Below are 22,515 nucleotides of genomic sequence, written 5' to 3'. Positions count from 1 at the left end.
TTTACGATGCTTCTGCTGAGGCTCCCAGAGGAATATAAAAGCAAGAGAAACAAGGAATTTTTAAAAAAAAAAAAATGCCCAAAGGAATAAAGGAGGAGGAGGAGGAGGAGGAGGAGGAGAGAAGAAAGCCGAATCAATAAATCTTAACCTCATTGGAGCTCTTATTAAGTAAATTAATTTAAGTTAATTTAACTCGATCACGACTCCCGATCACAGTGATTTAGCGATGGGGGGAAATTGCATTAGGAAAGGCCACATGGACCAGATAGGAGAAAGGGAGGAAATTAGATCCACTTAGCCCTGTGAATTAATAGGGAAATAGCAGGTGTAAATTTCGCCTTATCAAGAGCGGGGAAAATTATCTTCATAAATTTGTAGGAATAGACCCCAGGCCGCTCATCAATCTCTTGAAAACAAAAATATTACCAAAGTGCGGTAAAATTAATTTAAAATACACTCCCGTCGACTGTCTCCAGAAAAAGTTGGTGGTGGAGCAAATGCAACCCCCTTCCAGAGAGGGAGAAAGAGGTCAACGACGAAGGAGCCACCGGGGCTGGGAGAAGGACAAACACGTCTTGGAGACGCCTTCATCGTCTGGTCCCCATCCAGGCCTTCTCTGCGGTCACTATCCCTGTCCTACCAGCCTCTCCATCAAAGGAGCAGGACAGGAAACCACTTCAAGGAGGAATCACATCGCCGCGATCATCGTCAAGATCGTGGTGTCAACTTGGTCATCGTCAAGATCGTGGTGTCAACTCATAAAACGTTTCTATGCCTGGTTTATAGTTGCCAACAGGAAAGGAAGGGGGGGAATTTGAACGAGCAAGTGCAGCGATTTAGAACTGAAAGTGCATTCCGTTAGTATCTTGCAAAGATAATAACTAAGCCACCGGAAGTTTCCCCAGCACACATCTCTAATTGGAGAATATGACGGATGACTCTTGGCTATGAACGTGTTTCATTGGAGAATATGAATTATGATATACCCAGAGGGGTGGGGGGAAATCAGGGTCAAGGGTGACTGTCAAGTTAAAAAAATAATAATACTTCTTTGGTCTTTTTAGTTGCCAGCAGAAAGGGAGTGGGGGGGGGAAACAGTGCATTCCTTAAATGCTTCAGATAATCGCTATGGCAGCCAAAGCTGTTGGCCCGCAAGATTATTACTGGGCTCATTTGTGGTAGTCAGTCAAGAACTAGCTGTAAATGCACCACTGTAAGCCAACAGGGTGTTTACAGCTACTCCTCGACTTATGACTACAAGGGTCTGCCTGTACTTTCCCAGAGAGTGGAATTGAAGCAATTAAGAGAGCAAGAAGAAAAGGAGTATTGTAAGATTTGGAAGTTATTTTATGGATGGTTAGAAAATAGAGTAAGAAATTAAAGGATATTGTAATAATAATGATAGAATAAAATCGATAATTTTTGAATAAGCCATAATATGAATATAACTGTGACGACCCAGGGTGGGATACAAAAGCAACAAAGTCACAAAAACAGGTGAAGTCCCTTTAATTCCTTCAACTTGGCTTCAAAGGTCCAATTATCATTGACTGGAGAAAAAACTCCCCCACAAACAGTTGCGAAAAGGAAGAACTTCCGTTCAAACTCAACATACGTATAAATTATAAATAGAAAACAACAACACAAACCACACGGAAGCAATTAATGAGACAAGGCAGGATAAGGGCTTGAAGACGTCCACAGATATCGAAATACACACACTGGGAAGGACGCCAGAACTCAGATAAGAACGAAAAGACTAGAATTATTTCACGCTTTGCTTCCAGCAATGGGCCATGCGCAGTTTGTCCTTTTAAGCAGTCTTCCCAGCTGCAGCCCATGATGGAGATCAGGGCCCCTTCCTCCCCCATAGACCATGCCATTCACGTTTCTCCCTTATCCGCTCCTCCCTGCGTGCCCTAGGATGAAGAGGGGATGGGCCTGGGTCTTCCTCTGAATGCCCATCCGGCCTGTGCCCTTCCCCAGTTTCCTCCACAACCTCCAGAGCCACACTCCCACTCCCTGTCAGCTGTCCCTCCTCTCCCTCGGAGTCAGATTCTAACAGGGGCATGACAATAACTTAGTAAGACTTGGGATTTACCTTTAAGGATAGTTTGAAATTGAAACAAAAACTTAATGACCATGTAATAACGACACAAGTTGGTATATAATGCTGACTATATAACATGAATGTAAACTCAAAAAGAAATATATACCTATATTGTTACGCGCACAAGATATATGTCCCCAACTGACACACTGTAAAATGGAAAGATGGTTTTATTTGTTGTTTTTGTTATAAAAATAAAAAACTTTTTTATTGTTAAAAAAAAAGAGTGGAATTGCTGCTGATTTTCTCCAGCCAAATGGACACACCTTTTACAATCATTCCGAATCATAATTTTCCTAAACTCCCCGCGCCTCGCTCTTCCTTGACGCCACTTGTAAATTCAAGCTTGGCACCCCGCGTGAAAAGTAGGGCTGAATTTTTTGGGGGACCAAGTCCGCTATTTTTAAGGAAAGGAAATAATCCATTGTTTCTGAGGCAGGGTATAGTAGTAAATGGGTGTGAGGCTCCCCTATGAAACGCCTGAAATAGCAATTGTTTTGACACCGTCAAATGCTTCCAAATTGCTGGTGACAGAAGTTCCCAGGGAAAGCATCTGGTTCTTAATTTTTAAACTGTTTTCAAACAGGAACAAATACTGAATGTTCAGCTCTTTGATTTTTTTTAACGCGTTCCCCCTAAAAGAAAAGGAGTATCAGCGATTTCTTTTATTTCACCCAGTAATTGAAGAAGTTTATTCTGATTTATTTTATTTTATTTTTTAAAAAATCATTTCCCCTCTTTTCAAGCCAGCTGCCGGCCTCATTTGTAGGACTTTATAATATATTCAGACACCTTAAACTAATTACCGGGAAACGGCTATTGATCATCCATTGTGGATTTGTGTGTGTGTGTGTGTGTTGTTTATTGTGTGTGTTGTGTGTGTTTCTAACAAACTAAGAGTTGAAAATATCTTTCCTCAAAGCTCAACATTTATCAGAAGGTGGATGTTGTGGCCCGCCAGAGGCCAGCAGAGAAGATGGGAGAGGAACATGGGCCAGTCCTGGAGTCTGGGGGAGGCTCGGATGAGGGCTCTGCATCAGAGGCAGAGATGGGGCCAGGGCCATTCGACAGTTATCAGCTGCCTTCAGAATCGGAGATCAGTGGGGAAGAAGAACAGCTGGAGCCTGTTCTTAGTGTGCACATGCACAGAGCTGCCAGAGGAAGGGAACAGTTAAGGAACAAGGGCCAACTCAGGAGTAAAGGCTCAGGACAGTGAATGGCCCCTCTCATAGGGAATAAAAGAGGACCAAAAGAGGAGTGGGGTTTGCAGGAGACAATTGGTTCGTTTAATTAGTGTGAAGATTTGTTCGTGACTCACAGTGACTCCTTGCTAAGTATTTCCTTGGACAGTGTTGCGATTGGAAGCTCCTGGCCTGGCAACTCTCCGAGCCCGATAAGGTCTGTAAATCACCCTTGAAAGACTGCTTGCCGGGACTCTGTTGAATGTGAATGATAGGAATTCACATTAACCAAATAAAAGAAGGATGTCAGGGTGAGGAGTCTGTTTTGTGATTTTGTGAAGCCAGAACAGCTCAAGCCATCGTGATAAGATGGGGAAGACCTTGGGAAGGTTTTGGGAAAGAGGCCACAGCTCAGGTTGAAAATGGGGACGGGGGAATGATAAAAATATGGGGAATTCTCGAGTTACGACCGTCACGGAGCCGGCCGTCGTGGTCATAAGACACAACCATCATGAACTCGACCTGAACTGTGTTCTTACACTGGAAACAGATGACACAAGGCTCCACACCATTTGCACTATTCAGGTGACCTTGAGGACACCGATAAACAAGCGGCCTCAATGACTCTCTAAAAAGGATGCAAATGACCAGCTGTCTGCAAGGAGTATGAATCCTTCCCTTCCCCACCATTCACACAGAGCTGAAGAAGCTTCTTGGATGAGAAGCGAAACATCTTCAAAGAAAAACCAGAAAGTCCAGGTGCCTCTTAAAAAAGCACCTCTGGGACAACTGAAGAGATAAATAAACCTCCAAGTGGCCTCAACGACCCTCTAAAAGGATGCAAATGACCAGCTGTCTGCAAGGAGTATCAATCCTTCCCTTCCCCACCATCCTGTCAGAACTGAAGAAGCTTCTTGGAGGAGGAGAGAAACGTCTTCAAAGCAAAACAAGGAAAGTCCAGGTGCCTCTTAAAAAGCACTTCTGGGACAACTGAAGAGATAAATAAACCTCCAAGTGGCCTCAACGACCCTCTAAAAGGATGCAAATGACCAGCTGTCTGCAAGGAGTATGAATCTTTTCATTCCTCACCATCCAGTCAGAGCTGAAGAAGCTTCTGCGATGAGAAGCGAAACGTCTTCAAAGCAAAACAAGGAAAGTCCAGTTACCTCTTGAAAAAAAAGCACCTTTGTGACAACCATGACCTGGAGGGCTGAGAATCTCTACAGACTTTTAGCCATACAATTTGGGATGAAGGCCCTTGGAATGGTGTGGGAGTGGGAACGGATTTCCAGAGGGGAAAAAATTGCAGACTACAGGAACCATTTCCACCACTCAGGTGACTCTCAGGACGCAGAGAAACCTCCAAGTGGCCTCAACGTCCCCCTCAAAGGATGCAAATGACCAGCTGTGTCTGCAAGGAGGATCAAGCCTTCCCTTCTCCACCATCCAGTCAGAGCTGAAAAAGCTTCTTGGATGAGAAGCGAAATGTCTTCAAAAGAAAAACCAGAAAGCCCAGTTGCCTTCCTGAAAAAAACCACCTTTGGGACAACTGAAGACATCAATAAATCTCCAAGTGGCCTCAACAACCCTTTCACAGGATGCAAATGACCAGCTGTCTGCAAGGAGGATATAAATCCTTCCCTTCCCCACCATCCAGTCAGAGCCGAAGAAGCTTCTTGGATGAGAAGCGAAACGTCTTCACAGACAAAAAATAGAAAGTCCAGTTTGGGAAAAACTGTCTTGATAGCAGCGGGACTGTCTGGCCTCAACTGCGGTCGTAACTTGGGTGCATTTTCTCGGAGAGAGGAAGGGAGGGCATTTCCCATCTATAACGCTTCCCATTCTGCTAGGAATGAACGCACTCGGGGTTGAGATGGCTTTGCAAACCTCACCTGGACAACGAAAGCCTCCTGGCCTTCCAACTGTGAGCCAGGCTGGCACCGGGGGCTACAGGGGTCCCGGGAGACGACGACGCCTTCTTCACCAGCCTGTAGCGAGTATTGACCACTCGGTGGGCCGCTGGGCTGGGGACCAGGACGAAACTGGGACCTGCAGAGGAAAAAAGACACACCGCCTTGAAAAATTGGAGCGGACGAGGAGGGGGCACCATCAGAGTTTGTTTATTCGGCCCCTGGCTGCTCTTTGGGGAACCCCGGGTCCTGGTTTGGGGAATTCTGGGAGTTGAAGTTTACACCATTTCACATTGGCAACGGATGAAGAACACCGAGGAAGCCACTCTTCGCCCTTTTCTGCCCTGAATTTACCTAAAGCGCCAGAGACCTGTTTAACTTCTCAAATATAAGTGTTTGTTTGCTTCCACATCTGTGTAAAGCTCCAAAAGCTCCATTGTTTTGTTTTTGTTTTTTTTAAAATAAGCTTAACGTCACACCTGACCAAAAAAGCAACACCCCAACCCAGCCAGGTGACATCATCAGTGCTGGAAGGGGCAAACCCCACTTCCTTCTAAAACAGATGAAATGGTTGGGGAGGGAGGGAGGAAAGGAAGGAAGGCAGGGAGGGAGGGAGGGAGGGAGGGAGGGAGGGAGGGAGGGAAGGAGGGAGGGAAGGGAAGGGAAGGGAAGGAGGGAGGGATGGAAGGGAAGGGAGGGGGAGGGAAGGAAGGAGGAAGGGAAGGGAAGGGAGGGAGGGGGAGGGAAGGAGGGAAGGGAAGAGGAAGGATGGAAGGGAAGAGAAGGGAAGAGAGGGAGGGAGGAAGGAAGGAAGGGAGGAAAGGAGGAAGGAAGGAAGGAAAGGAAGGAGGAGGATGGAAGGGAAGGAAGGGAGGGAGGGGAGGGAGGGAGGGAGGAGGGAGGGAAGGGAGGGAGGGAGGGAGGGAAGGGAAGGGAGGGAGGGAAGGGAGGGAGGGAGGGAGGGAAGGAAGGAAGGGAGGAAGGGAAGGGAGGGAGGGAGGGAAGGAGGGAGGGATGGAAGGGAAGGGAAGGAGGGAGGGAAGGGGAGGGAGGGAAGGGAAGGGAGGGAGGGAGGGAAGGAGGGAGGGATGGAAGGGAAGGGAGGGGAGGGAGGGAAGGAGGGAGGGATGGAAGGGAAGGGAGGGGGAGGGAAGGGAGGAAGGGAAGGAAGGGAGGGAGGGGAGGAAGGAGGGAAGGAAGGAAGGATGGAAGGGAAGAGAAGGGAAGGGAGGGAGGGAGGGAGGGAAGGGAAGGAGGAAAGGAGGGAAGGGAAGGAAGGAAAGGGAAGGAGGGAGGGATGGAAGGAAGGGAAGGGAGGGAGGGGGAGGGAGGGAGGGAGGGAGGGAAGGGAAGGAGGGAGGGAAGGGGAGGGAGGGAGGGAGGGAGGGAGGGAGGGAAGGGAAGGAAGGGAGGGAGGGAAGGGGAGGGAGGGAGGGAGGGAGGGAAGGAGGAAGGGAAGGGGAGGGAGGGAGGGAAGGAGGGAGGGATGGAAGGGAAGGGAAGGGAGGGAGGGAAGGGGAGGGAGGGAGGGAGGAAGGAAGGAAGGAAGGAAGGAAGGAAGGAACCACTGATGTTACCTAGTTGGGTCATGAAACTTCTCCAGGGAAACCACCAAGCTGAGACAGCACTAAGGACTCCAAGTTTTCCTCCTCCCCCGCCCTGCCCCTCCCTTCTAGCACTGATGATGTCACGTAGTAGGGTCATGAAACGTCTTCCAGATGCTCCAAGAGTATCAAGGACCCCAATACTCCAAGCTCAGAGAGCAGCAAGGACCCCACAGTCCTCCTTCTAAGTACGTCTCCGCTTCCTCCTCCTCCTTGCAAACCGCACTCCTTCTAGCACTGACGATGTCACCTAACCGGGTCACCAAACGTCTGAAAAAATAGAAGCTTCGGTCCTAAGGAAGGCTCAGCTCTGCTTTTTGATTAGCTAGAAAGCAAGAAAGGCAACGATTTCCTGCTTTGCAGCTCATCTCAATTTCCCGGCACAGCAGAACAGCTGATGGTCGGGGAAGAAAGAAAAAGGAAAAATAGCAACTTAGCAGGCGAGTTTGATGGCGCGCATGACAGGGAAGGAGTGAATGGGCGGGGCAGGGCGGGGCCAGCCAGTGGCGTGATTTGCCGGTTCTCCGGCAGGTAGAATCCCCACCCTTGGTGAGAGGGCGTTTGGCGCGTGTGTGTAGAACATTTCCCCCAAAACATCAGCTGTGCCGCCTAGACAGCTGACGAGCGCGCCGCAAGTTGCGCAGCGTTTGAAAAATCCTCTTCTTTACTTCTTTTTCAACCTCCGCTGTCCCGCGCAAAGCAGCTCAGGTTGAAAAAACAGGAAATAAAGGACAGCCAAGAGTCCCGGTGAGCGGCTGGGCCAAACACAGCAGCAGACCGACAAACCGGTGTCTGCTGCTCTTCAGAGCTACCGGTTCTATAGAACCGGGCCGAACCGGTGAGCATCCCACCTCTGGTTGCCAGGAAAGACAGCGATGAAGTGAATTTGGTGCCATTTTACCACCTTCTCTGCCACCGTTGTTAAAGGGAATCACTGCAGCCGTTAAGTTAGTAACCCGGTCGTTAAGCAAATCTGGATTTCCCCATGGACTTCTGCTTGTCAGAAGGTCGCAAAAGGGTTAAAAAAACCGTGACCCCCCGAGGACACGGCGACCGTCGTAAATATGAACCAGTTGCCAAGCGTCAAAAACTTCGATCGCGTGACCATTTGGGGCTGCTGCAAAGGGTGTGAAAAACAGCCATAAGCTGCTTTTCCAGTGCCGTTGTATCTTCAAATGGTCACTAAGCAAACGGTTATAAGCCGAGGACTTCCTATATTACATTTTTTTGTGTCCGCTGAATGTTCTAGAACAGGGGTCTCCAACCTTGGCCACTTCTGGAGGCAAGCAGTTCCCCTGGTTAATGGTCCTCGCTATTAGGAACTTCCTCCTTAGTTCCAGGCTGCTTCTGTCCTTGATTAATTTCCATTTATTGCTTTTCAGGTGCTTTGGAGAATAGCTTGACTCCTTCTTCTTAGTGGCAGCCCCGCAAAGACTGGAAGACTGCTCTCATGTCCCCCCTGGTCCTTCTTTTCATTCATACCCGCTTCCTGCAACCATTTTTCATAGGTTTTATTTTCTAAACGAACGGCCATAAGTCGAAAACTACCTGTAGTGACTCACAGACTCAATCGGCCCCATCCTCTCTCTCCATTGCCAGCCAAGGGAACTCCATTCCAGAGAGGTCCAGGTGGAAGGAGATCCAGCAGGAAGGAGACCTTTTGGGATCCCACCTGCAAAACCCGCCAACCCCTGCCCCCAATCTGAGGAAGCCCTCCTGGGCCTCCCCCCTTTCTTCCGGAAGGCCCGCGCCCGACCGAGGGCCACGGTGCAACGCCTGGCATGGAAGCAGGGGTGGGATTCTACAGGTTCGCCTCTATTTGCTAGAACCGCTTGTTAACCTTCTAAGAAGTTCGGAGAACCGGTTGTTAGAAGAAATTAGTGGCCTAATCCTGTAAGGAAGGCAGGAAGGAAACATTCTGGTGTTGCTTACAGAAACTGCCTCTATGTTAACCCTTATTATGTTCTTGGCAGGACTAGACTTCCTGTCTCAGGAACCTCTCTGGAGTTTTTTTTCCCCTTTCCTTTGCTGGTTTGTGTGGAGTGACCATTCAAAGTTACAATGGCACTGAAAACGTGACTTATGACTATTTTTCACACTTACGACTGTTGCTGCATCCCCACAGTCATGAGAGGCCAGGCGAGGAGATGCGTGCCTCGATGTGAGTGATGTTGAATTGGCCACGCCCAGCCAATAACATGACCACCAAGTCACATGACCAAGCCACGCCCACCACCTAAGCCACGCCCACAAAACCAGTTGTTATAAATTTTGAATCCCACCCCATGCATGGAAGGCTCCGTCTGTCAGGTGCTCCGATTTCCCTTCTGCCTTCTGGCGGAGAGCTTTTGTGTAGATAATCAAGTTATTTAAGATCGGTGGTTGCTTTAATTCCCTTCATTACAGGCTCCCGGGGTTGGGATGTTTCCTACACACACACACACACACACACACACACACACACACACACACACAGACACAAACACACACACACCCCTCGGGCCGTGATGTATTCCCCCTGGCACGTTTCACTCAACTCAAACGCTCTCCGCTTTTATTACAAACAATGCCCCGGCGTTCCCCGTTATCAGGCCGGCGCACACCATGCGCCTCTTCGCCCGAGATCCAGAGGTCAGGCCTAATGACTAATCGATCTCATTAGCTCTCCTAATTAAAAACTTTACTACCGCAATGGAAGGCAGACCACAAAAGAAACTGCTGGCATCATATCTGAATGGGATATGAGCATCGTTTATCAGCCAGAGGCTCGTTCGGGGGGCTCGCACGGACCCCGGGAGAGTCTCGGGCACATTGCTGAGTGTGGGCCTTTTTCTTTTAATTTTTTTTGTGTGCTCCTGGGCTGCCTTTGCGATCCCAGAAGAGACCCTGCCCAGAGAGGAAAGGCAGAGTGGGGCAGGTGGGCTGACGGAGGACAGGAAGACTGGGTGGGGAGTTCGGGGAAAGAGTCGGGGTGGGCCTCCTCAAAGACAAGGCTGGGCAGAAAGGACGGGGAAGACAAGAGAACGAGGGCCCCCTCCTAACTGGGGGACTTTGGGGGACAATCACCCCGGAGACAGGAGTTCTAGTTCTGCCCTCGCCATGAAAACCAGCAGGGTAACTTGGGCCAATCCCCAGGAAACTGGGAGTTCTGGTCTTGCCTTAGGCATGAAAGCCGGCGTGGGGGGTGATTTGGGGCCAGTGACTTTCTCTTAGCTCAGCTCAGCTCAGCTCAGCTCACAGGGCTATTTTTTGTGGGGAAATTGGAGGAGGAAAGTGTATTGAATACATGCCTCAAGGTATTTGTAAAAATAATACAGGCAGGAGTCCAATAAACTAGGTAGGATGACAAAAGAGAGAAAGGAAGAAAGGAAGGGGAAGGGAAGGGAAGGGAAGGAAGGGAAGGGAAGGGAAGGAAAGGAAAGGAAAGGAAAGGAAAGGAAAGGAAAGGAAAGGAAAGGAAAGGAAAGGAAAGGAAAGGAAAGGAAAAGGAAAGGAAAGGAAAAGGAAAGGAAAGGAAAGGAAAGGAAAGGAAAGGAAAGGAGGAAAGGAAAGGAAAGGAAAGAAAGGAAAAAAGAAAGAGAGCATCTCTTCCGAACACTGGAAAAGTGTCTCCGGGCGCATTTCTCACTTCTCCCCGATGACAAGCAGCCATTGCACAGTCCAGCAAAGCGCATCATTAGGATGCTCCCCAGCTCTTTGGCTGCGTTCCCCTCCCCGCCCATGCTGGCATACCTCATTATCCCCACAGTCACTGAGGAGCCATGCCCACGCGCAGCAGGTGGAGCAGGCTGGTGGCTCCAACGCGCTGCGCTCATTTCCTCTCGGTGGGTTCTTACTCGGATGGCCAAGTCACTCCTCGGGAGATCCAGAAGCCCCCTCCCCCCCAGGCATGAGCCCCTCCCCTCCCCCCAGCCCGAGTCTGCTGGATATACAAGAGGAAGGGAGGAAGAAAACATAGAACAGAATACAGAGAGACAGAGTCGGAAGGGACCCTCGGAGGTCTTCTAGTCCAACCCCCTGCCTTGGAGTCTTTATCAAACCTAGATTGTATTTGCAAATAAGAAAACCAATTCATTTTTACACCTTGTTCTTGCAACGTTTGCATAGATTTAAGTTCACCCTTTTCATTCAATAACTCCCCATACCTAACTGTTTGTTCCTTTTTATATACTATTGCATAAGAAAAAGCTTCAATGGTTGATATCCATGTTGGAATTTTTAAGTCATATTGTCTTTTAATCTTCTCCCAGCTCAAAAACAATGCCTCACGAATATAATGTCTTCTAAAATACCCTGCTGTGTTTTAGTTCCCTGATACCAGAGAAAGGCATGCCATCCCAGCAGCAAGTCGTGGCCTTCTAAAGTCAATAATCTACTATTCCTTAGTGTTATCCATTCCCTGCCCGTTTTAGGACCTTTCTTGCCACGGTTGCTAAGTGAATCCCAGGTGGTAACTGAATCTGGCTTCCTTGTTTAGAATAGAATAGAATAGAATAGAATAGAATAGAATAGAATAGAATAGAATAGAATAGAATAGAATAGAATAGAATAGAATGAATAGAATAGGAATAACAGAGTTGGAAGGGACCTTGGAGGTCTTCTAGTCCAGTGGTCCCCAACCTTTTTGTACCAGGGACCAGTTTCACGATTATTCATTCTCTATGCGGCCGGTACAAATGATCCACGGACCGGTACCGCATCAGCACGCACTGACCAAGGCAAGGCGAGCCGAGCGTCGGCCAGCCAGCCGTCCCACTTCTCCCCGCCACTTAAGTACCTTCTTGCGTGGCTCTTCTAAAGTCAACAATCTACTGTTCCTTAGTGTTATCCATTCCCCTGCCCGTTTTAGGACCTTTCTTGCCACGGTTGCTAAGTGAATCCCTCGCAGGTGGTAACTGAATCTGGCTTCCCTTGTTTAGAATAGAATAGAATAGAATAGAATAGAATAGAATAGAATTGGAAGGGACCTTGGAGGTCTTCTAGTCCATCCCGTTTAGGCAAGGAACCCTACACCACTTCAGACAAATGGTTATCCGATCTCTTCTTAAAAACTTCCAGTGTTGGAGCCATTCACAACTTCTGGAGGCAGGTTGTTCCACTGGTTAATTGTTCTAAATGACAGGAAATTTCTCCTTAGTTCTAGACTGCTTCCATTAGTTTCCATCCGTTGCTTCTTTTCCTGCCTTGAGGTGACTTGGGGAATAGCTTGACTGCCTCTTCTTTGGGGCAGCCCCTGAGATGTTGGAAGTCTGCCATCATGTCCCCCCTTGTCCTTCTTTTCATCAGACTAGACATCCCCAATTCCTGCCACCATTCTTCATACGTTTTAGCCTCCGGTCCCCTAATCCTCTTTGTTGCTCTTCTCTGCACTCTTTCCAGAGTCTCTACATCCTTTTTTTACATCGTGGCGACCAAAAGTGGATGCCGGATTCCAAGTGTGGCCTCACCGGGGCCTTACAAAAGTGGTGTGAACACTTCACCTGATCTTGATTCTATCCCTCTGTCAAGGCAGTCTAGAACTGCGTTGGCTTTTTTGGCAGCGGCTGCACATGGCTGGCTCCTATTTAAGGGATTGTCTATTAGGACTCCAACATCCCTCTGGTAGGGACAGCTATTGAGCCAGGTACCACGTGTATACCCGTGACGGTGAACCTATGGCACGCGTGCCACAGGTGGCACACAGAGCCCCAGCCAAAGTTACCTGCACTGCGCAGGTGTGTGCCTCCCAGCTGATTTTAGGCCCGTTTGAGGCCGTTTTCACCCTCCCGGAGGCGCAAGAGAAGCCTCTGCAGCTTCGGGAGGCCGAAAAATGGGCTTTCCAGAAATACCGGGAGTGCCGAAACAGGCCCATTTTTCAGCCTCCCGAGGCTGTAGAGCCCCCCGGAGGGCAAAAACGGCCTCAAATCTGTCTGTCCAGATCCTCCTGGATCTTAAGGAGCGTCTTCCGGAGTGTTGGCTATTCCCCTTTTACTTTGCTTGTCCGTGAAGGTTTCCTACAATAACAAACTTGTCTAAGAAGAAGCGACGCCACATTCGCAGCTAAACAGGCGGGAAAATCTTACACTTCACCACAACCAGCCCAGCGAGCCTATCCAGCAATCATCCCCTCTTCCATTCTTCCAGGGTGTTGCTCTATTTTTAACAGATTTTTTTCCCCCCATTTTTACTTTTATTTTTATTTTTCATTTTAAAATAAACTTTATTAAACTTTAAAAAATACTCACGCGTTACAAAACATTTCATTAAAAACAATTATCAAGATGAAAGAACATATCCAATAAACGCAAAACATATACATTTCCAATTGCTTAAACGGTGTATTCCTGTCAGACTATTTCCTAATACTTATTTCCTCTATCTGGTTAATACTTCTATTATAACCTCTCTATATTTTCTCTTCCCTATCTATTCACTCACTTGGTTTCTGTTTTTTTTTTTGTCCAATTATACCAGTTTTCCCAAACGGTAAAATATTTGGAGCCATTTTTACTTTTAAAATGGGCTGGTATGGAAGAAAACGCTGCGATGGCTTCGTTTATTCAAGGTGGGTTTTATCCCCAGTGGTAAGCAACATGAAATGCAAACAATGAAATATATATTTTAATGCTTCTCTCGCAAGCTGTCTCAGCCGACGGCCTTGAATTTGCCCCCAGGGCTGGACTGTCCTCCCAATCGTGGCAGGCTGATCAAAAGAAGGGAAGGTGTGGGGATAAAACCACGGGCAGGGGAAGAGACTTTTGACTTCCTGCTGGCTTCCCCACTGACTTTCCTTCAGGGCAGCATCGGAAATCGCCAAGCACAGGACTGCGAGGACGGCCACAACAACGTTGCCAATCAAACTGGCTTTTATTGGCGCAACTTTGCAGATCAAATTGGCTTAAACGGTGGGAATTTCCTGGCCACAGAAGCCGACAGGAGTCGGCAGAAGTGGCCCCATCAACGGTTTGGATCGAAGAAAAGAATATTACTACTTTTTTGTTCCTTCTTGGAAACCGCTTCTGGACTTTGTGCTTGAGATTGGGGGGAGGGGGGGTATGAAACTTTGATTTTGGGGTTTCCCGATTACACTGATTTGTTCTTTATAGAAATGGCTAGTTTATATTATGATGGAAAAGTAAAAAAAAGAAGGGGTGGTTGGACGTTAATGCTTTATTTTACTGTGACCGAGGGAGTTGGAAGTCAATTCTTCTTCTTTTTTCTTTTTTCCCTATCCCCTCCTCACTTCTCTTTCCCCTTCTCTTCCCCCTCCCTCTCCTATTGTAGTGACATTGTAGTAGTCACCTGAGTAGTACAAACGGGGGTGACTACAGCTCAGTCCTTCTGCAGTTCCAAGAAGGCTCCATACACCCATTTGCAACACTCAGGTGACCCTGAGGACACAAAAGAACCTCCAAGTGGCCTCAACGACCTCTAAAAGGATGCAAATGACCAGCTGTCTGCAAGGAGGATCAATCCTTCCATTCCCCACCATCCTGTCAGAGCCGAAGAAGCTTCTGGGATGAGAAGCGAAATCTCTTCAAAGAAAAACCAGAAATTCTAGTGGCCTCTTGGGGGAAAAAAGCCCCTTTGGGTTTAGCTGGCACATCTTTTGGGATCCAAGAGAAGACAGCGAGACAAGAAGAGGGGAACCAAGAATGCTGACATCCCACTTCATCTATGGAGATTCTCCATCATCCAGCTGATGCTTGTCCCCAAGGCGCTTTTTCCAAACGTTCTTGGTCACCACGCTATAAAAAAAGGATGTGGAGACTCTAGAAAAAGTGCAGAGAAGAGCAACCAGGATGATGAGGGGACTGGAGGCTAAAACATACGACGAACGGTTGCAGGAACTGGGCCTGGCTAGTCTAGGGAAGAGAAGGACCAGGCGAGACAGGAGAGCAGCCTTCCAGTATCTGAGGGGCTGCCCCAGAGAGGAGGAGGAAGGGGGTCAAGCTATTCTCCAAGGCACCCGAAGGCCAGACAAGGAATAATGGATGGAAACTGATCAAGGAGAGAGATTCAACCTGGAAATAAGGAGGAATTTCCTGACAGTGAGAACAATCAACCCATGGAACAGAAGTTGCCTTCAGAACTTGTGGCAGTTTCATCCCTGGAGTCTTTCAAGAAGAGACTGGACTGCCATCTGTCAGAAATGGTGTAGGGTCTCCTGCTTGGGTGGGGGGTTGGACTAGATGACCTACAAGGTCCCTTCCAATTCTGATTATCTGTTGTCTGTTTATTTTCCGTTCAAAAACCCAATAAAATCCCCTTGCCTTTTGGGGGGGGGGTGGAAAAAAAAAAAACCTTTGGGCGTCCCACTTCCTTCTCCACGCCGAACCTTCAGGAGAAGGGAAGAAGGTGGTTTTTGGCAGATAGAGATGCCTCTGCTCATCCCAAGCCGTTGTCCCCGTGCTGGTCAATAAAGCCAGCGCAGCATGTCACGCCTCCAAGCCCACCCGGCAAAAAAAAAAAAAAATCTCCCTTAATCGGCGCTTTGGGTTCCATCAGTGACATCTGAACGGGGCTTGTGCCAGGCTGCTGCTCAGCTCAACGGCGCGGGTCCTTGGTTTACTTTCTCCCCCACGGCTAGCTCAAATCCCAGGTGCTGGGGAGGCGGAAAAAGAGAGGCAGGAGGACTCTATTATTACAGCAGACGGCCAATTTCGGGCGCGAAAGCAAAGCCAAGGATTAGAGAGGGTGGGGTGGGTGATTAGCTCAAGATGTTCCCGGGGAGAGGCGCAGCGAGAGGTTAATTTTTATATCACTCGCTAAGTTGGCTTGCTCCTTTCGTTCAAGGAAGAGCATCTCATGCCGCTTTGCAAAAACGAAAAGGAAAAAAGAAAAAAAAGAAACAAGAAAAAAAAAACACCAGCACCATCACACCACCTTCTTCTGCTTATGCCAGAGGTTTATATTATGACAATCGCTGAGCGTTTTAACAGGTAATAAATCCCTAAGAGGGAGCATCGCTCACCGGTGGACCCCGTGCGGGGAATCCCGTTGTGCTCCGCTGGAAGACCACGGAAAGTCAGCATCCTGGAAAAGTTTTTGAAAAGGCTAAAAACAAGGCTCCGAGCGCACGGGAAACGTTTGCTTCGATGGCCATGGGTTTTGGCAGCAGATGCTCGGGGGGGGCAGGGAGAATTTAGTGCCAAATCAGTGCCGAATGGACTTCCACGTGGATTCCAGCGGGGCTTAGTGAGAGGCAGTCATGCCACGGAAAGGCAGGTGCCCCCGTCGGTCAGATCCAGGAGCATTTCCGTAATCCCCCTGTTCCATTAAAGCAATTTATGGAGTGCGTAGAGAGAGCCATTGGGTGCACAAAAGAGCTGGGAAAATGAGTTTCTTTTTTTAAAACATACAATGGGTTTTAATCCAACATCTAAGTCAAGGACATTGGGGGGGCAGGAGAAAACCTTATTCATCTCAACTCTATTCCCCCAGAATGGGGAGAGAAAGGACGCTTCCAGATTCTTCGCAGGGTCATTGAATACAGAATATAGAACAACAAGATCAAAGGACGGAAAACATTAATAGGGATTATTAACAGGAGCTATCGTTGCTATTTTTTTTTTTCTTTTTTTGCCTAAGTCAAGATCATTTATGAACGCTGGAGCTTCGCGGATTCTTTTTAATTCGTCCCCCTGGAGAAAAGGGTTCATTTAGTCCTTCTCTGGGGTTTCTTTTTTCTTTTCTTTTTTTCCAAATAGGACTTTATTGAATTTCAAAAGAAGATAAAAATACCAAAAAAAAGGGGGAGGTGGGATTAAAAGGGGGGAAAAAAAGAGAAGGAACAGGGAGAAAGGGAAATTGGAGGGTGCGGATGAAAAGGGGAGAGGCTATAGAAAAAAGTAAGTTTGCATTCTAGTTTTCCAACAGTTAGCGCTGCAAAAGAGGATGTATTCTCTTATCTTATAGCAGAGGTCTCCAAATTTGGCAACATTTAAGACTTGTGGACTTCAACTCCCAGAATTCCCCACCCAGCTGACTGGGGCATTCTGGGAGTTGAAGTCTACAAGTCTTAAAGTTGCCAAATTTGGAGACCCCCCTGTCCTTGATAGCCACTAAGGTTTAATCAATAAAAATCCACTGGAGTTGAAGGGATTAATAAATTTCCATAAAAACGAGCCAACCATCGATAAACTCTTGTCAAAACAATTTTTGAATCCAAATTTTAAAAAGTCAATATTGCTGGATTTATTCCGGCCTTTTGTTTTTATTTTTTCCCCCCTTCCAGAGCCCGGCATGGATCCTGACCATTTTCTAACTTTTTGTACTTTTTGTTCCTCCCCCATAACTCCCCCAAATTTTATCCCCTGTTGGAGAGGGATCCTTACTAAACTTGCAAACCTCAAGAGTTGGCCGAGCCTCTTCCGCACCCTGTTGTGTTAACAAGAAGTTAACTTTCTTTCTGTCATTCATTTTGAACATCGGTTGGTTTATCATTGATCTCTCCAACTGGTTTATGACTCCAGATCGAGACCTCACTCCCCTCCCCGCCAAAATATATATTTTGCTGCAAAGCGCTGGGAGTTCTCGAGTTACAACAGTTCATTTCGTGACCATTCAAAATTAACTGGGGGAAAAAAAATGATTTAGGATTATTGTTCACACTTATGACGGTCGCATCGTCCTAGGGTCAAAATTCAGAAGAGTTTTGGAAACTGACTCAGATTTACGACAGTTGCAAAGTCAATGGGGGAAACCAGATTCGTTTAACGACCGTGTTACTAAATAAGTTAAGTCCTGTAAGCGATCCACTTAACAACTCGGGCGAGAAAGCCGTGAAACAGAGGCAAAACTCGCTGAACAGCTGTTTCGCTTAGCGACAGAAATTTGGGGCTCAATCACGTTGTGGACTAACTAATTTTTCTCACTGTTCAAAAGCCACAAAACTCTTTCTGCCATTTTGGCTTCCCCGCGTTATTTTCTCCGTCTGCTGCCTGTGATTCTTCAGAGTTGAATTGCTATGAAGATATTTTCAAAACTATTTCGTGTGTGTGTGTGTGTGTGTGTGTGTGTCTGCCATGCAAGGACAACTTCTTTTTTTTTTTTTTAAACGTCACATAAGAATTCATGGTTTATTCTATATTAGCAATAAAGCCGACCCTCTTGAAATAGCAACCTGTGTTTTTAAAGTATTTATTGCCAAGTTTAAGCAAAATAATCACATTTTCCTTGCTGCGGGGCAGATATTAAGGGACAGCCCATCTCGGAAGCCATTTCAATTAGGGTCTCTCTTGTTTAGAACAAATTGGATAAAAGGCACGGAACGAGTAAAAACGTATTGTGGAGGCCCAGCTGCATAAAATATCAGGATGAACGACAAGAAAGGGGATGGCAATTTTCCTTCCCTGCTCAGGCACAATGGAGCCAGAAACAAGACCAAACAGAAGCAGTCCTCGACTTACAGTGGTTCATCGTTTTAGTGACCCAAGTTACAACGGCACTGAAAAAAAAGGGGACTGATGGCCGTTTTTCACACGTTGCAAGCATCCCCATCAGTGGTGGTAATTCTACGGCTTCGGCCTGGTTTGGGCGAACCGGTAGTAAAAAAAAATGCTACCGTTCAGCTGAACCAATAGTAAAAAAAAACAGCTACTCTTTCGGCCAAAACAGTATTTCTTTTTTCCCTTTCCTCCCGACGATCAGCTGTTCCGCGATGATCAGCTGTGCCGAAATCCCCAGGGGGCAAAAAAAACCAAAAACCAGAGCACGCAAAGGGGGGTTTCCTGCAAAAAAAAGAAGCCACTCCCACCCAGTCACATGGCCACACCCACCTAGCCACGCCCAGAGAACCAGTAAAAATATTTGCATCCCACCTGTTAGGAATAACATGGTTACCTAACGTAGTTTGAGTAAAATAATATATATAAACTATGATAGTGAGTTTTAAGTGTGTGTCACTTTAACTGCAAAGCATGTAATTTTGGGTGCGGTTGTAAAATCGCCATAAGAGGGAGCAAGAGAACTTGATTGATTGCTGGCTTACTGGATTGCTTGCTGACGATGATGGATTGATGTTTTGATAACTGCTGTTGCTGAAGGAAGAAAGGAGGTTTGACTTCTTCATATCTCTAACTGCGAAGAGATATATTACAGGACTGATACTTGTAAGTTTACCGACCTCTTTTTCGACACTGGACTTTGCAACTGATTAATCCCCGGACGGACTGAACTAGTGTATGATATATGGACTGTTTTGACTATGCTACAATTCTTACTGGAATAAAACTATTTAACCAGCACAGTGTATCTTTTTACTGAGTGTAAGCTACAAAAACGTTTGTCTCACATATTTGCCTGCCTGCCTGACTGCCATGCAGGTTCTGCTAGGGTGTATATCCCTAACACCACCCCTGATCCCCAGGGACACGTGATCAAAATAAAACATAGGAAGAACAGTTGCTGGAATTGGGGATGTCCAGTAAGTTGAATGAAAAGAAGGACCAGGTGAGACATGATAGCAGTCTTCCCATTTTTGAGGGGCTGCCACAGAGAGGAGGAAGGGGGGGTCAAGCTCTTCTCCAGGGCACCTGAAGGCAGGACAAGAAGTCAACGTATTCATTGGAAACTTATTAAAGAGAGAAATCAGCCTAGAAAATACGTAGAACTTTCCTGACACCGAGAACAATTAATCAATGGAGCAGCTTCCCTCCAGATGTTGTGGCTGCTCCAACCCTGGAAGTTTTTTTAAAGAAGAGATCGGACAGCCATTTGTATGGAATGGCATAAGGCTTCCTGCCTGAGAAGGGGGTTGGACTAGAAGACCTCCGAGGTCCCTTCCAAGTCTCTTATTCGGTTAACTTCAGACTCTTGGCAGCTGGTTGATAGTTGTGACGGATGCAGCGCCCCGGGGTTATGTGATCGCCTTTTGTGGCTTTCTGACAAGCAAGGCTTAACAACCGAGTTGCTAACTTAACAACTACAGTGATTATCTTCACAAAACTCACTTAACAACAGTCTCGGTTAACAACCGTGGTCCTAAGTCGAAGGTTACTTGCATTACATTTGCATTCCTATCGGGGAATGCCGACAGGGGAGACTTTTAAAAGCCAACCTCAAGACACCAAGTTGACACTTAAAAGCCCCTTACTTATGGAAGTTGTAAAACTTTCTCCCGCAAACCGAAGTCCAGCGTAGAACACTTTACTAAATTCTATCAAACATTATTTTGCTCTTGTCATTCTTGTTGGCTTCTTATTTATACTATACTTGTTCACTATAAAGCCTTAGTAAGGCCACCCCTAGAGTACTGCAATCAGTTTTGGTCACCACACTATAAAAAAAGATATTTGAGACTCTGGAAAGAGGGCAGAGAGGAGCAACCAGGATGATGAGGGGACTGGAGGCTGAAACATACGATGGACGGTTGCAGGAACTGGGCCTGGCTAGTCTAGGGAAGAGAAGGACCAGGGGAGACAGGAGAGCAGCCTTCCAATATCTGAGGGAGGGGCTGTCCCAGAGAGAAGGAGGGGGTCAAGCTATTCTCCAAGGCCCCCAAAGGCCAGACAAGGAAGAATGGATGGAAACTGAACAAGGAGAGATTCAACCTGGAAATAAGGAGAATTTTTCTGACAGTGAGAACAATCAACTGATGGAACAGAAGTTTCCTTCGGAAGTTATGGGAGCTTCATCCCTGGAGGCTTTCAAGAAGAGACTGGACTGCCACCTGTCAGAAATGGTGTAGGGTCTCTTGCTTGGGCGGGGGGTTGGAATAGATGACCTCCAAGGTCCTTTCCAACTCTATTAATCTGTTATTGTTAATATTTACTAAATTTATTTGCCGCCCATCTCGTTTCAAACAACCCTGGGCAGCATACAGCATGATAAACATTTTTTTTTTAAAAGAAGAACCTTGAAATTCTTGCTTCTATTTCTCTTGGAGACCCAGAGAAGGCTACCCCAGCCAAGAAAGAACCACGTTCAGGGCTGGCAGCCGTGGCTTTGAGATCCAAGGGATCTCACTACCGGTCTCTCCTAAGGCTTGGGGTTTGACTCCACCAGAGCAAAAAAAAAAATCTCTCCATGCCCACCTCCCCGTTTCTGCGGCTTGCCAAGATGCAAAGGGAACGCTCGAAACGGCGTGTCGCCATGATTGTCTCCGCTACCCATCCTTAATAAATATCTCCATTAAGCTAGTGCACACAACAGCAATATTTCTAATGGCTGTGGAAGAGATTTCGCTCCATGAACCCAATCGATCTGGGAGTCAGGCCCGCTACTACCGGTAGGAGAAGAGTTGCTGGCTGGAAGAGGGCTGGAGGCGAATCTTTTTTATGAAAGCAGTAATTCAAGGATTACATGCAAGCCAACGCGGAGGCTGAAAATGCAAGTCCCCATCACCCCTTTCTTTGCCAGTCCAAAGATGACTTTGCCCTGACTAGCTGATCGCCACTTTTCTTCGCCTGCAGGGAATCGGCCACTTACAACGTGAATTGCAGGTTTGAACTTGCACACAAATACTTCAACACACGTGAAAAACTTTTCTTCGATATTTAAACTTCAATATTTAAACTTCAAAAAGGAAGGTTCTACATTTAGGCAAGAAAAAACAAATACACAAGTGTAGGGTAGATGATCCCTGGCTCAATAGTAGTGACTGGGAGAGGGATTTTGGAGTCCTTGTGGATAATTATTGAATTGTGAGCCAGCCGTGGGCTGCAGCTGCCAAAAAACCCAACACAATCCTAGACTGCGTTAGCAGAAGGACAGAATCAAGATCACGTGAAGTGTTAAGACCACTTTACAAGGCCTTAGTAAGACCATACTTGTCCTTCTGTATCCAGTTTTGGTCGCCACGATGTAAAAAAAAACAGATGCTGAGACTCTAGAAAGAGTGCAGAGAAGAGCAACAAGGAGGGATCAGGGGAAGGGAGGCTAAAATATATAAAGAACAGTTGCTGGAATTGGGTACATGTAGTTTAAAGAAAAGAAGGACTAGGGGTGACATGATAGAAGTCTTCTAATATCTCAGGGGCTAACATGAAGAAGAGGAAGTCAAGCTATTCTCCAAAGCAGTCATTTGTCTGAAATGGTACAGGGTCTCTTGCTTGAGCATGGGGCTGGACTAGAAGACCTTCCAGGTTCCTTCCAGCTCTATTCTGATTCTGAAAGGCAAGATAAGAAACCATGGATGGAAACTAACCAAGGAGAGACGCAACCTGGAATTAAGGAGAAACTTTCTAACAGGGAGGACAATTAACCAGTGGAACTGCTTGCCACTAGAAGTGGTGGGTGCTTCTTCATCCCTGGAGGCTTGTAAAGAGAGACTGGACAGCCGCTGGTATGAAATGGTATAAGATTTCCTGCCTGAGGAGCAGGCTGGGCTAGAAGACCTCCAAGGTCCCTTCCAAACTCTGTTATTCTGTGTTCTGATCCAGGGCGCAGCCACAGAGACCCCCTGAACCCCCCCCCACCCAAAGGCAGGGCTCTTATTCCCCAGGCCCAGCCTCTCCTGACCAAGCCATGCCATCCTGTGGAACGAACTCAGGCCTGCGCGGGAAGGAATATCGTGCAAAGCCTCTCGGGCAGAGACGCACACATCCTTCCCCATTGAGTTGGAAGGAAGAGTCATCCGTCTGCAAGGCTCGGAGAAGATCCATAATGCCAAGAAACCCTGAAGCCGAAGCAAAAGCTGACGCGTTTCCAACCATCAATATAAAGGAGGACAAGCTTAATCCAGACTAATGTAGTTAACAGTCGGGGCGAAATGCAGGAGAAGGTTTATG

The 22,515-nt window shown here is 47.1% G+C and overlaps 1 protein-coding gene across 1 annotated transcript in view; it reads right to left on the bottom strand.

Moving 5' to 3' along the window:
* ZC3H3 (zinc finger CCCH-type containing 3) overlaps positions 1-22,515 on the bottom strand; it is a 233,021-nt gene that overhangs the window by 132,277 nt on the left and 78,229 nt on the right. Inside the window, exon 4 of the mRNA XM_087962274.1 lies at positions 5,184-5,340. Within this exon, the coding sequence (XP_087818400.1) occupies positions 5,184-5,340 (157 nt within the window). The remainder of the gene's footprint in view (positions 1-5,183; positions 5,341-22,515) is intronic.

Source organism: Notechis scutatus, chromosome 3 (genome assembly GCF_049901735.1).
Source record: "Notechis scutatus isolate UNSWTSFEM ecotype Mainland chromosome 3, rNotScu1.2, whole genome shotgun sequence".
Lineage (NCBI taxonomy): Eukaryota > Metazoa > Chordata > Lepidosauria > Squamata > Elapidae > Notechis > Notechis scutatus.
This window is presented reverse-complemented; position numbering and strand designations above follow the sequence as displayed.